The 18,256-nt window shown below is 51.0% G+C and overlaps 1 protein-coding gene across 1 annotated transcript in view; it reads right to left on the reverse strand.

Moving 5' to 3' along the window:
• Window positions 1–16,110, reverse strand: part of SELENOT (selenoprotein T) — a 28,164-nt gene extending 12,054 nt beyond the window's left edge. The window contains exons 1-4 of the mRNA XM_073579072.1: window positions 15,854–16,110; window positions 12,105–12,215; window positions 11,453–11,579; window positions 10,897–10,984 (exon numbers count right to left, since the gene is read on the reverse strand). Of these exons, the coding sequence (XP_073435173.1) occupies window positions 10,897–10,984; window positions 11,453–11,579; window positions 12,105–12,215; window positions 15,854–16,002 (475 nt within the window). The 5' untranslated portion in view covers window positions 16,003–16,110. The remainder of the gene's footprint in view (window positions 1–10,896; window positions 10,985–11,452; window positions 11,580–12,104; window positions 12,216–15,853) is intronic.
• Between the last annotated feature and the right edge of the window lie 2,146 nt (window positions 16,111–18,256).

Here is an 18,256-nt window from a genome sequence, read left to right on the forward strand (position 1 = left end):
TCAAAGGGGGAACTCCTGGCAACTTTCAGAACCAGGTTAAGGTCCCAGGGCTCCACTGATGGACGATACAGAGGAGTCACTCCCTGAAAAAAAAAAAAGGTTCTGACCTGAGAGTGTGAAGCCAAGTTATTTTGGAAAAGAATAGATAACGCTGAGATTTGGCCCTTCAATGAGCTGAGAGCTAGACCTGCATCAAGTCCTGCTTGAAGAAAGGCCACAACAGATGGAAGAGAGAAAACCATACGCACGGTGTGAAGAAGGCTTTCAAAGTATGATAGTAGACTACAGAGACGATGATGGCTTCAGAGCTTGGATCATCATCTGAATCATCGGCCTGAGAACCCGGACATTCTTAGAACTGCAATATCAACAGACATGCCGTCAAATCGAGAGAGAGAGTTCTGATGGCAGAAGGGACCCTGATAAAGAAGATCTTGTCAGTCTGGGAGTCTCCAAGGGGCGTCTGTGAGCAGATTGACAACCTCTGCATAACACTACTTCCTACTATCCCAATGCCACCAGGATGACCGGTACCCCCTCTGCTTTGATTTTCTTCAAAAGCATGGGAAGCGGAGGGAACAGGTAAGAAAGTGAACAGTGACCAGGGTATCGCCAGAGCATTGAAAGAGGATCACGGTACCAGGAGACAAACTGTGGAACCTTTTTGTTCAGCTAGAAGAATGGCTCTGATCTTGAGAATGTTGATTGGCAGTGAAAACTCCTCCACTGACCAACAACCACAGTGAGATTGAGGAAGACAGCTCCCCAGCCGAGGAGACTCATCCGTTGTAATCACCTGCCAGTGGATAGTGAGGAAGGACCGACCCCTACGAATGACGACAGCCACCAGTTTAAGGACTAGATCCCGACTGCGCGATCCAGGAAGTGAACAGACCTCTTGCATTGGGACATGATGGTCTGTTGAAGGGGCCTGGTGCGAAAGAGAAAGGGATCACCTCTGCAACTGCCACCATCCTGCCCAAATCCGCCAAGGCCGAGCGAAGAGACGGAAACCGAGGGGCCTGAAGAAAGGGAACCCTCCGCCAGAGAGCTGCTCTTTTCCTCTGGAAAAAAAAAAACCCCCTCACCTGAAGGGTGTTGAACAGCATGCCCAAGAAAATCAGACGCTGGGTAGGGACTAGACAAGATTTTAACCTGTTGACTATCCAGCTAATGCTAGTTTCACATTTGCGTTTTTTTGCGCAGCGCATCGTGCACGCGCATGTGCCGCCAATGTTTAACATTGTGGGCGCATGGTCTAGCGTATGCACGCGTTTTTGTGCGCATGCATTTTTTGTCAGGTGCGCCCAGGCGAGCCAGATGCAACCTGTTGCATTTTTGTGTGTGCCCAACTGCTGCAAAAGATGGATTTTTGGTTCTTACCGTAAAATCTCTTTCTTGGAGCCTTCATTGGGGGACACAGAATACCATGGGTGTATGCTGCTGCTGCTAGGAGGCTGACACTATGCAAAAACAAGAAAATTAGCTCCTCCCCGGCAGTATACACCCACCGACAGGCACCAAGCACCTCAGTTGGTGAAAAAGCAGTAGGAGAAGCAACGAGATAAACTCGAACCATATGTACCAACCCAACAAGGGACTCTAAGACCCAACACGGTACAACTTAAACAGGGAGGGTGCTGTGTCCCCCAATGAAGGCTCCAAGAAAGAGATTTTACGGTAAGAACCAAAAATCCATCTTTCTTTATCGCCTTATTGGGGGACACAGAATACCATGGGACGTCCCAAAGCAGTCCCAAGGGTGGGAACAGCAATAAGGAACGAAAGTAACCGAAAGGCTTAGGTCGGCCGGTGAGCCACCGCCGCCTGCAGAACCTTCCTACCAACCACAGCATCAGACGAGGCCTGGGTATGAACCCTGTAGAACCTCGTGAAGGTGTGCAAAGATGACCAGGTTGCAGCCTTGCAAATTTGCATGGCCGAGGCCTGGTGACGAGCAGCCCACAAAGCCGCCACAGCCCGGGTGGAATGAGCACTTACTCCCGGAGGGGGCCGCTTTTCCTGAAGATGATACGCTTCCAGAATGGTAGAACGAATCCAGCGAGCGATCGTGGATTTGGAAGCCGGAAGGCCCTTCTGGCGACCTTCAGAGATGATCAGCAAGGAATCGGACAGACGAAAAGAAGAAGTCCTGGCGAGATAGAGCCCTGTGTGTCTAACTACGTCCAGTTTGTGGAGAGACTTCTCAAGAGGATGAGATGGAGCCGGACAAAAAGAAGGAAGGACGATATCCTCATTGATATGGAAAGCGGAAACCACCTTTGGAAGAAAAGAAGGAACGGGCCTGAGGACGGCTTTGTCCTGATGGAGATTGAGGTAAGGGGAACGACATGACAAGGCCGCCAATTCAGAAACTCTTCTGATGGATGAAATGGCGATCAAAAAGGTGACCTTCCAAGAGAGAAGGGACAAAGGAATGTCCTGGAGAGGCTCGAACGGCGCCTTCTGGAGAGCGCTAAGGACGAGGTTGAGATCCCACGGGTCTATTGGCGAATGATGAGGAGGAGCCACGTGGGAAACCCCTTGCAGAAAGCTTTTGACCTGTGGTAGAGAAGCTAGCTCTCTTTGGAAGAGGATAGAGAGAGCGGAAACCTGGCCCTTGAGCGTACTGAGGGACAGACCCGCGTCTAACCCAGACTGAAGAAACCCCAGGATAGATGGGATAGAAAAAGACATTGGGAAGACTCTTATCGCACCAACGGAAAAAAAGCCTTCCAGTACCTATAGTAAATGAGGGAAGAGGCTGGTTTCCTGGCTCTGATCATAGTTTGAATAACCTGACTGGACAGACCTGATTCCTTCAGAATTGCGGTCTCAACGGCCATGCCGTCAAACTCAGAGACTGAGAATTCTCGTGGTAAAGGGGGCCTTGCGAGAGAAGGTCTGGACGGTCTGGAAGCCTCCAGGGAACGTCCGCGAGCATGTTGACCAGTTCCGCGTACCAAGGCCGTCTAAGCCAATCTGGAGCAACTAGAATCACTGGTACGCCTTCCGATTTTATCTTTTTGACCACTCGAGGGATCAATGCCAGAGGCGGGAACAGATACGGAAGTTGAAACTGGGACCACGGAGTCACCAGTGCGTCGCATGCGACGGCTAGAGGGTCCCTGGACCTGGCTACGAACTGCGGCACCTTGTGGTTCATCCGAGATGCCATGAGATCGACATCCGGGGTGCCCCAACGGTCGCATATCTGAGAGAAAACCGCGGGGTGCAGGGACCATTCGCCGGACGCTAGGCCCTGGCGACTCAAAGTCGGCTGCCCAATTTTCCACCCCTGGAATATGGACGGCGGAGATTGTCGGAACGTAACGTTCTGCCCAGCGTAATATCTTGGCCACTTCTGACATTACTTGTTTGCTGCGCGTGCCCCCCTGATGGTTTATGTACGCCACGGCCGTGGCATTGTCCGACTGAATACGGACCGGCTTGCCGGAGAGGAGGGGCTGCCAATGAAGAAGGGCCAGGAAAATTGCTCTGATCTCCAAAAGATTGATTGGGAGGATAGACTCCTGTGGCTTCCAGCGGCCTTGGGCCGCTTTCTGATGGAACACGGCTCCCCATCCAAGAAGGCTCGCATCGGTGGTGATGACTTGCCACTGAGGCGGAAGGAAGGACCTCCCTTGGAGAACTGACGCTGGCCGTAGCCACCAAGTGAGAGACTGCCTCACTCTGAGAGGAAGCCGAATAGGACGGTCCAAGGACATCGTGGTCTTGTCCCAGGCTGAAAGCAGAGACAGCTGGAGGGGGCGAAGATGAAACTGCGCAAAGGGTACTGCTTCCATGGAGGCCACCATCTTCCCCAGGACCTTCATGCAGAACCGAATGGGAATGGGAGCAGGCCTCTTGAGAGTTCTGATGCCCTTGGACAGAGTTGTAATTTTTTCCATTGGAAGAAAAACACGGGCTAGCTTCGTGTCGAATTCCATACCCAGAAAGGTCAGACGCTGGGTGGGGATCAGGATGGACTTCTCCTTGTTGACCAGCCAACCTAGGAGGCTGAGAGTGTCCAGGGTTATCTGAAGGCTCCGGAGACAGTCCTGGCGAGACGAACCCTTGATCAAAAGATCGTCCAGATAAGGGATGATGAGGATCCCTCTGGAGCGAAGGATGGCCATGACGGTCGCCATCACCTTCGTGAAAACACGGGGCGCTGAAGCTAGGCCGAAAGGAAGAGCTGTGAACTGAAAGTGGTCTCCCTGAAACGCAAATCGAAGATACTTCTGATGTTGCACACAAATTGGAATGTGCAGATAGGCATCCCGAATGTCCACCGAGCAGAGAAATTCCCCGGGCTCCATGGAAGCAATCACCGACCGAAGAGACTCCATCCTGAAATGAAGAATCTTCACGTGGCGATTGAGCAATTTGAGGTCCAGAATAGGACGAAGAGAGCAGTCTTTCTTCGGGACTACAAAGAGATTGGAGTAGAACCCGGAAAACCGTTCGTCTGAGGGAACGGGAACAATGACTCCGGCGGAAAGAAGGGAGGAAATGGCCTGCAGAAAACCCGGAATCTGGGCCCGCTGTCGCGGAGGCCGAGACCGGAAAAACCGTCTGTTCGGGAGTGAAGCAAATTCGATCTTGTATCCGGATGCGACGAGTTCTCTGACCCAAGCGTCGTCGACAACGGACAGCCAAGCATCCGCGAAAAAGGAAAGTCTGCCTCCCACCCTGGAAGAAATTCCAGGTGGGGGTGACGCGTCACTTAGACGAAAATCTGCCGGAATTGGCTCCTGCAGATCTGGAATATTGTCCTCTAGATCTCCAGCGAGGAGCGGGTTTGTAGGAAGGTTTCCTCTGATCCCGCTCCCTGGTAGCGGGCGGCCGATCCTGTTGAGTGGCTCTCTCCGTGGCAGAGAAGGGACGAAAAGGCCTGAATGGTCGAAAACCCCTTCTGTTGAAAGGACGTTTTGGTCGAGATTGGGGAAGCGAAGTACTTTTACCTCCAGTGGCATCGGAAATTATCTGATCCAGCTTTGCGCCAAAGAGCCTAGAGCCATGGAATGGCAGATTGGTAAGCGACTTTTTCGAAGTAGTGTCCGCATTCCATGACTTTAGCCAAAGGACTCGGCGTACAGCTACTATGTTGCTGTTAGCCCTTGCTACGCAGCCGGCCGCGTCCAAAAGGTATTTTCCCGCCTGGTTAATCTGATCTGCAAGATCTGCCAACTCGTCTTGAGGAGCTGACGCTAAGATGCCTCTGCAAAGAATTTTTGCCCAAGCGGAAATGACCTTCGCCACCCAGGCGGATGCGAAAATAGGGCAGAGAGAGGCGCCAGATGCCTCAAAGATTGAATCTCTGGCTAAGTCTATCTGCCTGTCAGTAGGATCTTTGAGCGATGCCCCGTCTGGCAGAGAGAGCACCGTTTTTGAGGCTATCCGGGAAACTGGAGGATCTACCTCGGGAGCCTTGGACCACTTTGAGAGCAGTTCTGCGTCAAAGGGGTACAGAACGTCCAAGTACTTGCGGCCTGAGAAACGTTGCTCAGGGCGCTCCCAGTGTTTGGATAAGGTAGTATCGAAATCGTTGTGATTGGGAAAGGTTCGAGACGGAGGTCTGGCTCGTTTAAGGAGAACCGAGCTTTCCTGAGGTGGAGCCTCATCCTGTTTAAGTTTTAGTGTTTGGAAGATAGCTGCAATAAGACTATCGACCATGTCCCGCGTTTTAGAAACGCTGTTCCCCTCTGAGCTAGCTTCCGAATGAGAATCATCGCCTGACTGAAGGTTGTCATCCGAGGAAGGAGAAGGAGGCCTGGGAGCGGAAGGGCCCTGCGAGCTCGAAGACGAAGTGGACAGAGCCCGCTTCCTAGAAGTCCTTCCCTGTCTGTCTCTCTGAAGGTCGCGGTCAGGTGCGGACGACTCACCCCGAGAGGCGGTCGGGGCAGAGGTGGCTGAGGATAGCTGAGGTAATCGTTCTAAGACCTGGACCAGCGACTGTGATACTTTTGTCAAGTCAGAAACAGACTGTGACATTGTAACGGCCCACTCCGGGGGGAGAGAGGAGGGAAGAGCGCCCTCCGCCCGGGACTCTGTGCGTTCCTGAGATGCTGACATATTTGAAGGACTGCAGGGGGGGCAGAATGGGGACGACTGACCCGATGCCCACTTCTTTTTACAGCGCGGACAGGCGTAATAGGTAGCGGTGGGCCTGAAGCAGAGATCCCCTGAAGGGTTGGGCATAAGTAAACTGCACTGAATGGCCGCAGAAATTAGGGAATAACTGCCGAGGAGAGCTAATCCTTGCCTCAGAGCCGAGCCTACCGAGATTCTGTGCGAGCAGCAGAAGAAACGCCGAAGTGTCCCCCAAGCAGCGCAGGAAGGAGTGATTCAGGCATCAGGAAATCCTTGTGCTGGGAGATGGGGGCAGAGCTTAGCGGCCGCGCCGTGACTGGTTAATAGCGACGGAGAGGGCATGGCAGAAGAGGGGGGCTGGCATCCAAGAGAGAAAGAAGCCCTGTGATGGGCTAGAAAGGGCGCGCTGAAAAGAGCGCAATCAGGAAGGGAGGAGGGAGAGCAGAGGAATTCCCCGCGCTGAGGGGAAAGTTAAAGTGCCCCCCACCCTGACGGCGCCGCAGCCCCATGCCCGACATACCGGGCTAAGGATGCAATCTGACCAGGTCCTGCTGCTTGTGACGCTGCGGTGAGTGAGATCATCCCCATAGACTCCCTGACTAGAGCAGGGAAAGTGTAGGAACGCAAGCGGCTGAGCGCGCGGCAGGCAGAAAAGGGCGGGAGATTCAAATCTGTGGACCTGAAACCAACAAGGTCCCTTCTTCTCCCATGTCACTGAAGCTTATGCGGGGCCGGAGGGAACGTACAGGCACTTACCTGACGTCCCTGAAGAGGATGAACACAGGGGCCAACGGGGAAACGGCCGGCCGCTGGGAGGGGAAGGAGTCCTCTGTACCCGCATCCTGCAGAAGACGGCTTTCTTGGAACACCTACGATCGCCGTCTTCCTCTCAGCTCTGTCCCGAGAAAGGGGTGAGGAGGGGGATTCGGCAAGGACCAGCCACCTGTCCGCAACCCTTATCACCAGAAGGTGATAGGGAAAAGTCCTGCCTGCGGTACTGAGAGTTGCGATGTGGGTGACACCACACTGCTCGCTCAGCCGCATGATATAGGAAATCAGGGTGATAACTTATACCCTGTTTCCCAATGGAAAAAACCTAAAAGACAAAAGAGGGAGAAAATTAAAAAGTTCAAACTAAACCTGAAAGGAAAATTGGATTAAAACTGCGGATCTGGGGAGATCCCGGTCCGCCTCCTACAGACACTAAGCACAAACTGAGGTGCTTGGTGCCTGTCGGTGGGTGTATACTGCCGGGGAGGAGCTAATTTTCTTGTTTTTGCATAGTGTCAGCCTCCTAGCAGCAGCAGCATACACCCATGGTATTCTGTGTCCCCCAATAAGGCGATAAAGAAAAAATGCATGTGCACGCTAGCGCACGGAATGCCAAAAAAACAACACATTACAGTCTATGGGATTGCAGGCGTGCGCTAGGACATGCGCACGCATGCGTTTTAATAGTTAACATGGCTAGTAACTGGTTAAAACGCATGCGCCTAAAAGAAGCAAACGCATGCAAAACAATTGATGCGCTTTTTGCATGCGCTTGGATTGCACACAAGGAGCAGCGCAAAAAAGTGCTAGTGTGAAAGTAGCCGGAGATGAAACAGGGTGTTGAGAGTGCTGGACAGACTTTCCTGAGCTAGATAGAAGGATGGGGCCTTGACGAGGATATCGTCGAGGTAATGCAAAACCACTAGACCCCTGATCCCTAAAATGGCCATCACTGAAGCCATTATCTTTGTAAAGACACTGGGTGCGATTGCCAGGGCGAATGGTAGGGCGACAAACTAAAAGAGGCCTTGCCATACCCCAAAGTGCAGGAATCTCAGATGACTCGGAAAAATTGGGACATGGAGATAGGCGACTTGGATGTCCACCCAACACCACAGGAATTCTTGAAATTCCATGGAAGCTATGACTGAGTGAAGGAATTCCATTTTGAAATGACAAAGATTGACCCTTTGTTCAGTACCTTGAGAAAGAGGATGGGTCGGAACCATCCTGTCCATCTTTGGAACTACAAAGAGGTTTCAATACAAACCTGTAAAATGTTCCTGAGGTGAGACAGGAATAATGACGCCTGTTCGGAAGAAAGAGGAAATGGCTGCAAAGAAACCTGGAATCAAAGAGAGATCCCTTGGCGGGGAGGAATTTGAAAAAACAGTTTCAGGGCCGTGAAATGAACTCTATTTTGTAACCTGACAATACCACGTCTCTGACCTAGGCGCCCCTGAAGAACAGAAGACTGTCCATTCTGAGGGACTCCCTGGACGGAAGAGGAGTGACATGCAGAGGAGAATCTTCTAGGCCTGCTGCTGGAGGATCTGCCTTGCGCATTACGAGGGCGCCAGGAGAGAGTCGGCTTCAAAAACTCTAGGAGTCAAGTCTTCAACGCCTGAAGGACACTCCCTGATCGGAGGGCTCCGAAGGGGCATCCTTAACATTAAGGGTCTGGTTGTCCTCTACAATAAGATAATCCACCATATCTCTCATGGAGGCCTGGACAGAGTCCAGGTCTGGCTCAGTTTCTGAACCAGAGTCAGACTCCGCTGGTTCATCTGGGGAAGACTACTAGGAAGCCACTCATCCAGAGGGGACAGGGGAATTGGAAGATGAACTAGAGTGACTCTACTGCCTAGCCCTCTTACGGCCATTGCTGTTATCTGTTGAAGAATGTAAGGTAGGATTATGGGAGCCGCCGTCTTTTGCGGAGGGAGGAATAGGCAATCTGTCAAGGGTCTGGGACACCTTGGTTAGACACGCAACAAATTGAGACAGGTGAGCACATAGAATGTTGGATGACTCCTGGGCAGTAAGGACGGAGGAATTGCTAATGACGCAATCCTGACAGGAGAAGGCTGACCAGAAGGGAGTCTTCATTTACAGGAAGAACTAAAAGTGTTTGACAAGAGTAGTAGAGGCCAGAGGACTAGAACGCTCTGCTTTAGAATTAGGCATAATACAAGAGAGGCAGGCCCACTAACAAATGCCAGAGGTTAGGGGACAGAAAAGGAGCTGATGCCGAGGAGAGTGTTACTCTACAGAGCAGAGCTTACCCACATGAGAGCTGAGGTCTTGCAAGTTGATCCTAGGGTTCTGTAGTGATGAGGGGATCAGGAGGGCATGATGGAAAGGCTCCTGTGATGCTGAGTCTGGATGATGGAAAATGGCAACCATGGGGAGGAAAAGGGGGCCTCGAGAGAAAAGGGCGTGCAGTTTCCTGCGTCACAGAAGGGGGTGTGTCTGTGGCGGGCAAACATCTCACACGATAAGGAAGGAGTGAGGGGGCGTAGCTAAGTGCCACGGCTAAGCCGCACAGAAGCCGGGGCCTAGAGTAAGAAGAGAAACTGGCGCCGGAAGGGGGTGGGGCACGGAGGACAAAGAAAACAGGTGAAGAGGGCCTAATGGACGGTAGAAAAAAAAAACAAACCACATAAATAATCCCTAATAAAGAGCCCCACACATATACATTGATAGCTAATAAAGAGCCCCAATCTAGTGGGTCCTATGAGTATATTAGATCTTGTAGACCCTGTTATCACCTCCGATAAATCTTCTTATGCTCCTGGGATCTGCCCAGACACTCCACTCTATACGGCTGGAGCTTCAGCCATAGGGTCTTACTGATGACCAATCTCAGAGGTGGAAAAAACCTGTGGAAAAAAAAAAAAAAAGGGGGGGTACCGCTTCGTCCCTGAAGGTGTCTCAGATGTAAGAACAGACTTCTAAACCTCACCAGATTGTGGGATGTCTAACTCCTGACACTGTCTGGCTCTGGCGGGCAAGCGGGCAGGAATGGGGGGCTAGGACCATTCTTCGGATCACATGAACACAACCTGTGTGTTAGGAGCTGGGGTCCTACCGGATAGACAAATGAGGATATGGGGTGTCAGACCACGCTGTACTGTCTCTACATGGGCTAACAGTGACTGTTCACACTGTTTCCCTCCAAAGGATAGAAGAGGGAACTCTCTGAAAATAAAGGGGAAAAGGTTTCTTAAAGACGCCGAACTCCAAGGTAGCTATGAGTATCGTGAAAGACCCATGTCCGCCTCCTACTGACACCAAGCTAAACTGATTAACTTGGTGCCAATCGGTGGGGTGGACCTGCTGGAGAGGAGCTAATTTTTTTGTGCATAGTGAAAGCCTCTTAGTGGCACCAGCATGCATCCATGGTTTCCCGAGTCCACCAGAGATGCAATCGAGAAAGCAGGTTGAAAATGTGCTATATAGTTTGATATATACACACACACACGGCATTAGCTTAGTTTCATACATCCAACTATCATGATCCGTGTACTGACCAGCCACCGGTCTCCTGACCTGAACACAACAGTCTCATAGGCATGAAAGTTGCTTATGAGCTCAGTAGAAGACACACCTGGTCCAAACGTTATGCTCCACATATGGACTGAGGGTTGGACATGAGAAACCATGCTTTAGTGGAAAACTTACCAATTCCCAGTTTGTTATGGCTTGAGTCCACAGCAGCATATCAAGGTTTACAATAACATTGTGGATATGATGTCAAAGGGTTAAATAGTTAATTATTCATAGCTTATATAGAAGCAGTGATAGTCTGCGTGCAAAGGTTAACCAGCACTGGCAACAGTGTACAACTACAGTAGCAGCCACACAAACATTTAGTGGTGGGGTGTCACAGGATGCTGTGCTGTGCAGTGCATGCTACAGGACCCACAGATGGCGACGCCACAGCGCTCATGGCTACACTGTGCCATATGCAAACTGTCTACATGAAAATTGCTCACAAGTCACAGAACTGCAAAGTAGAACATTTACCATTCAAAGTGATCTCGAAGGCTCCGGTAGACATACACTGGTTCTCAATCATGTTGCTCAGGAAGAAGACCATCATGCAGGCGTAGACCTAGCAAGAAACCATGAGCAGAAGTGTCACTATCAGAAGAGCAGCAAGCATTAAAAGAAAATCTTACGATATTCAACATTTTAGGAAAAAATAATGCGAACTCAGACATTGTGTAGGGATCTTAGACAAGAGTCAGCTTTGCTGTATTCAAATGTATTAAAAAATAAAAAGTTGCTTTTGACATCTGAACTTCCTTGTATTAACAGTCAGGCTCTTCCTGAGCGTCTCCACCTCCAATCCTCCTGCAGCGCTGAGTCTCAGAGCAAACACTTGTTCCTTGGGTGCCAGGAACGAGATGATGAAACTGGCAGCAATACATATTGTATAACAGGCAACGTGTGCACAGCAATGTGAAGAACGCTGGATTTCCTTCCCAGAAAGATGGCAATCAGCTCTTGTACCAAGAGCCTGCACCTAGCATCCAGATCTGAGTAATCTATGAGCAATCACTGGTACGAGGTCACCAACCTTATTTTCTTGTCCCCACTGCCAAAGACCTGGAGGTTGCATGCCGAAAAGTGCAAAAGGATCCTTTCCAACAATTATTAGGCCTATTAATACTAGCTTGAAGACTGACAGGAACGATGCAATGTGTCTAAGACAGAGTGAAGGAAAAACAAAAAAATTACAGGATATTTTAAAGTACAAATCGGTGGACAAGGAACATATTCCACTCTTGATCAAAGGCAGTGCCAAGCACTGCAGCTAAACATTACTCACGAGTATGGGCTACAATACCAAAGACAGCCAGCACTCACCACTGTAATAAGGCTACTAGGTATACATGTATATTAGTATTTACTGCATATCTACATGCAACAATCCCCCCCCACCAAAAAAAAAAAAAAAAAAAAAAAAAGGGAAGATGGGGGAGGGGGACGCATAGAAAGCAATAGGAAGGGTTCAAATCTGCAAATCTGTAATGACGTTGTCCTTTAGTGTAAGAAAACGTGATCACACGGGGATGGAGGAGCTGCACTTAGATTCCTACCCTCATTTCTTACATGATTTTGGAAAGTCACAGCACAGACACCATCAGCTTCTACAGGAAATGGATACAATTTTTCTCGCCCCATGAGTACACAGGTCATCATACAGACAGTGAATATCCCATTCTTACCTATACAAGGGGTGGGGAAGATAATTCTCTCCCTCTATGCGGATGTCTGGGTACCGCTGGCTGATAACCCGCATGTACTCCTCAAACACCCGCCGGTAACCTCAGGAGATGCTGCGGAGGAACAAGAAACAAAAGTGTGCACACATGAGTACCGGTATGTGTAATCCCAGTACACAGGTCATAGATATAACAATCAGCCTCAATAACCCAATGGAGAGAGTACATGGACCTCTCCCTCAGATGTAACAGTCAGCCTCAATAACCCTATGGAGAGAGTACTTAGACATCTCTCCTCTCCCCACGCACTCAGATGTAACAGTCAGCCTCAACAACCCTATTGAGAGAGTACTAGGACCTCTCCCTCAGATGTAACAGTCAGCCTCAACAACCCTATTGAGAGAGTACTAGGACCTCTCCCTCAGATGTAACAGTCAGCCTCAACAACCCTATTGAGAGAGTACTAGGACCTCTCCCTCAGATGTAACAGTCAGCCTCAATAACCCTATGGATAGAGTACTAGGACTTCTCTGATCCGAGATCTGTCTGATCATGCAGATCCCACCTATCTGCAGAAGGGGGGGCTTTGTAGGAATGAATGGCGAGGTGACCTGTGCGGTTTCCCGATCACAGGCAGGTGATGTGTGAAGGTTTCTGTGATTTGCACTGAAGCAAATGGAGCACATTACAGAAAGGTGCCCTCACTTCTCCATATATTCTCTGGATGTGGTAGCTGGAGGACCCCTAGTGTGGAGACAGGCAGGGATATCAGAGGTGGGATTTTCACCTGGCAAATATTTATGGCATATTCTGTGGAACGTCCTCTATAAATACACTAAAAGCTGGTGTTCGCTGGCTAGCCGAGGTATGCAGGTGTTATGTACATAGAAACATGACCCCAGCTCTGCTGTTTACACCCTACAGAATGGGCTTGTTTCCCCAAAAACACACAAAAGCAGACCATCTTCTATAGCAGTGTTCCCCAACTCCGGCCCTCAAGAGCCACCAACAGGTCGTGTTTTCAGGATTTCCTTAGTATTGCCCAGGGGATGCAATCGTCACCTGGGCAATACTAAGAAAATCCTAAGAAAATCCTAAAACATGACCTGTTGGTGGCTCTTGAGGGCCGGAGTTGAATCTATAGCATTAATTCACCAATGTCAATACTGTCATGAACTTCAGTAGGTGGCGCCGGTGCACAGCGCTATTCTCCCCTAGGAGGCATGCTCTGTACATGGAAAGGAAAATGCCTCAGCATCCATCCAGGTACGTGCGATTCCTTTCTTATAAACGCCCACGATGGAACTACCCCTTCGATTTTGCCCGTATAGATGCAGTCAACCACTTTGGTTTGGATTTGAACAGTTCTGTCAGGCTGTGCGCTGCCAGCCTTGCTCACATGGCATCTGATGAAACATGCCACCCTTTTCTGATATGTATGGCTGGCGGGGCCATAGAGAGGTACAACACATCTCCAATGCTAATATTTCTATCACATCCATCCATCGTGCTGGCAAATTGCTAAGATTAGACCGAGTGAAAACCAGGCAGCTGATGGATGAGCAGTATCGTGCCACGTAAATCTTGAAGTGCCAGGGCTCCTACTTCCTAATGACTGGTGAGAATCGCAGGGGCTGCCGGCCACCACGCAGTGACTGAAGATCACCTTTGTTGGTGGGGATAAGCTGCCTGTAATGAGATGAGCACTGGTTTACAATGTAAGAAATTTGGTAGTGACCATCGTCACCTAGCAATGATGGGGGATGAGGCTGGTGCCATCCTTTATGCCCTCTCATCTGATTGCCGGCAGCACATCACTGGCATGTTTACACCGAGCGGCAATCATCTGGGAAGGGAACCTAATGTTATACACCTGTTCCTGTATCAGTCGGCCACCCCCAAACATTACTAACAGTCATCACACCAATCACAAGAAAGAAGAAAATCCACTTTGCCATTTCTTTGTAACCTCCACTTCTGGGAGAGCAGAGAATGGGGCCAGTACAGCTCTAATAGGGTGATCAGCACTCTTCCCAAGACCCCTGAACAGTTAACCCTTTATCACTACAATTTTGACCTTTCAACTTGTTTTTTTAAGGGACAAGTTTAATTTTATCACTATTTTGGCACTTTATGCTGAAGGCAATAAAGAGACTGCAACGCCCACCTCTTGGATGAACGCCGTGACCTCCCACCTACAGCATACATTTCTGAGAGGTTGCGGTAAGTTCTGCGGTGTGATGTCCCATCAAAGGCCAAGAACAGAGTTTCCTCCGATCCAGACCATCGCAGCAGAAAGCCTCCAGATGACGCAGGCTCAGCTTCTGAGCCAACATAGCAAGTACAGAAATCAGGCTGGAAGGGGGGGGGGGCATTTCACAAGAATATGGCCCAATGATCGGCAGATCACAGGGGGTCCAACTGCCCAACTTCCTGTTATTGCCAGGGAAGGTCACATCTTGTCATTCATTTCTCCTGCATGGTAGCCATGAACTCACATCATGCCAGCCATATGGTTGTGCAGGGTCTGACAGCAGCTCTACCACCTCAGAGGAGGGGAGCTGCAGCTCGCGACACGCCCCTCTTCCGCACTGGGGGGCCCGTCTCTCCTCGCGCCCCTCTTCTACACTGTGGGGCCCCCCTCTCCTCATGCCCCTCCACTGCACTGTGGGGCCCCCTGTCTCTCCTCGCACCCCACACGCCCCTCTTCCGCACTGTGGGGGCCCGTCTCTCCTCGCACCCCCCTCTTCCACACTAGGGGGGGCCGTCTCTCCTCGCACCCCCCTCTTCCACACTAGGGGGGTCCGTCTCTCCTCGCACCCCCCTCTTCCACACTGTGGGGGTCCGTCTCTCCTCGCACCCCCCTCTTCCACACTGTGGGGGTCCGTCTCTCCTCGCACCCCCCCTCTTCCACACTGTGGGGGGCCCATCTCACCTCGCGCCCTTCTTCCGCACTGGGGGGCCCGTCTCTCCTCACGCCCCTCCATTGCATTGTGGGGCCCCCCCGTCTCTCCTCGCACCCCCCTCTTCCACACTAGGGGGCCCCCATCTCTCCTCGCGCCCTTCTTCCGCACTGGGGGGCCCGTCTCTCCTCACGCCCCTCCATTGCATTGTGGGGCCCCCCGTCTCTCCTTGTGCCCCTCCATCGCACTGAGGGGACCGTCTCTCCTCGAGCCCCTCCACCCCACGCGCCCCTCTTCCGCACTTGTGGGGGGGCCCCCATCTCTCTTCGCGCCCCTCTTCCACACTAGGGGGGCCCCCATCTCCCCACGCGCCCCTCTTCCACACTTGTGGGGGGGGCTCCATCTCTCTTCGCTCCCCTCTTCCACACTTGTGGGGGGGGCTCCATCTCTCTTCGCGCCCCTCTTCCACACTTGTGGGGGGGGCTCCATCTCTCTTCGCGCCCCTCTTCCACACTGGCGGGCCCTTTATGCCCTTCCAGGCTGCCATAGAGCTTGCTGAGGAGCCCATAGCAGACGTCAGTCTGGGTAAGGACAACGGTGGCCGCTGCTGTGCTGACCCTGGAGCCCGGGCCGCTGCGCAGCCTGCTGTAGTCACAGCGCCCTCCCTCGCACACTGCAGCACAGGCCGGGCCTCCCGCCTCTCGGTGCAGCCATTACTCAGGGGCACAGCTCTTCCCGCCGCTCCCGTGCTGGGTCAGGCCGGGCCGCTGCTTACTCCCGGGGACAAGGTGACCCAGCTGGACGGTGCTGGGAGCGGGCGCTATGTGCACAGCCGCCATGTCTACTCACCAGATCTGGAACTTGAGCAGCGGCCCCGCCGTGTACTGCATCCTCAGCTTCTTGCTCGGGAGACCGTTCCCGTCCGCCGAGGCCGCGTTCAGTACAGCAGCCAAGACGCCGCTCACCAGTAGCAGCCACGGAACACAACGAGCAGCCATCCTGGCCTCCGACTGCAGCGAGTCAGCGACTAGCGCCGGGTAGGTACTGCCCTGTCTGATGCAATCACGTAACGCTCAGAAGCGTGCGGTCCGCCATGATTAGTGAGGGCAGTGTGCCAGTACTACACCGCAGCTGTGGGATACAGACTTTTAAAGGGAATGTGGCACAAAAAATAAACATTACTGTATGTTTTAATATTTTAAAAATATACTTTTTCATTGGTATAAAATATCGTTATGATATTTTCCACTTTTAAACATTAGGGGGCGCAGCTGCTGAAAGTTGCCATGAAACCTAATGTACAACTAGCTCAGATTACGACTGCAGTAAATGTGGGCGGGGTCTGCTCTTGTGGTAGTCACTCCTCTCCTCCCCTTCTAGGTGGTAAGGTAGTTGCAAAAAGATGAGGATGAAGTGCGCAGCCATCTTGTCTGTGACTGCAAAGTGGGGACTTGGACAGTGTCACGAGACCGGCTGCCATCGCTGATGGTGTTGGTTGGGGCTGCTTACTGTATCACGCTGGGGTTGGATACGTGAGGCGTATCGCATCCTTGGATTAGATACGGCGCTCTGCAGGCTGTACCATATATAATGTGATTAGATACCCGGCTCTGCAGGCTGTACCATATATAATGGGATTAGATACCCGGCTCTGCAGGCTGTACCATATATAATGGGATTAGATACCCGGCTCTGCAGGCTGTACCATATATAATGGGATTAGATACCCGGCTCTGCAGGCTGTACCATATATAATGGGATTAGATACCCGGCTCTGCAGGCTGTACCATATATAATGTGATTAGATACCCGGCTCTGCAGGCTGTACCATATATAATGGGATTAGATACGTGGCTCTGCGGGTGGTACCATATATAATGGGATTAGATACCCGGCTCTGCAGGCTGAACCATATATAATGGGATTAGATACGCCGCTCTGCAGGCTGTACCATATATAATGGGATTAGATACGCCGCTCTGCAGACTACCATATATAATGGGATTAGATACCCGGCTCTGCAGGCTGTACCAAATATAATGGGATTAGATACCCGGCTCTGCAGGCTGTACCATATATAATGGGATTAGATACCCGGCTCTGCAGGCTGTACCATATATAATGGGATTAGATACCCGGCTCTGCAGGCTGAACCATATATAATGGGATTAGATACCCGGCTCTGCAGGCTGTACCATATATAATGGGATTAGATACCCGGCTCTGCAGGCTGAACCATATATAATGGGATTAGATACGCCGCTCTGCAGGCTGTACCATATATAATGGGATTAGATACGCCGCTCTGCAGACTGTACCATATATAATGGGATTAGATACCCGGCTCTGCAGGCTGTACCAAATATAATGGGATTAGATACCCGGCTCTGCAGGCTGTACCATATATAATGGGATTAGATACCCGGCTCTGCAGGCTGTACCATATATAATGGGATTAGATACCCGGCTCTGCAGGCTGTACCATATATAATGGGATTAGATACCCGGCTCTGCAGGCTGAACCATATATAATGTGATTAGATACGTGGCTCTGCGGGTGGTACCATATATAATGGGATTAGATACCCGGCTCTGCAGGCTGAACCATATATAATGGGATTAGATACGCCGCTCTGCAGGCTGTACCATATATAATGGGATTAGATACGCCGCTCTGCAGACTGTACCATATATAATGGGATTAGATACCCGGCTCTGCAGGATATACCATATATAATGGGATTAGATACCCGGTTCTGCAGGCTGTACCAAATATAATGGGATTAGATACCCGGCTCTGCAGGCTGTACCATATATAATGGGATTAGATACCCGGCTCTGCAGGCTGAACCATATATAATGTGATTAGATACGTGGCTCTGCGGGTGGTACCATATATAATGGGATTAGATACCCGGCTCTGCAGGCTGAACCATATATAATGGGATTAGATACGCCACTCTGCAGGCTGTACCATATATAATGGGATTAGATACGCCGCTCTGCAGACTGTACCATATATAATGGGATTAGGTACGCGGCTCTGGGGGCAGTATCATATATAACGGGATTAGATACACAGCTCTGCGGACTGTACCATATATAACGGGATTAGATACGCCGCTCTGCGGGCTGTACCATATATAATGGGATTAGGTACGCCGCTCTGCGGGCGGTATTATATATAACGGGATTAGATACCTGGCTCTGCGGGAGGTACCATATATAACGGGATTAGATACGCCGCTCTGC

The sequence above is a fragment of the Dendrobates tinctorius genome, unplaced genomic scaffold, assembly GCF_039654945.1.
Source record: "Dendrobates tinctorius isolate UK_male_01 unplaced genomic scaffold, ASM3965494v1 ptg000060l, whole genome shotgun sequence".
NCBI classification, from domain to species: Eukaryota; Metazoa; Chordata; class Amphibia; order Anura; family Dendrobatidae; genus Dendrobates; species Dendrobates tinctorius.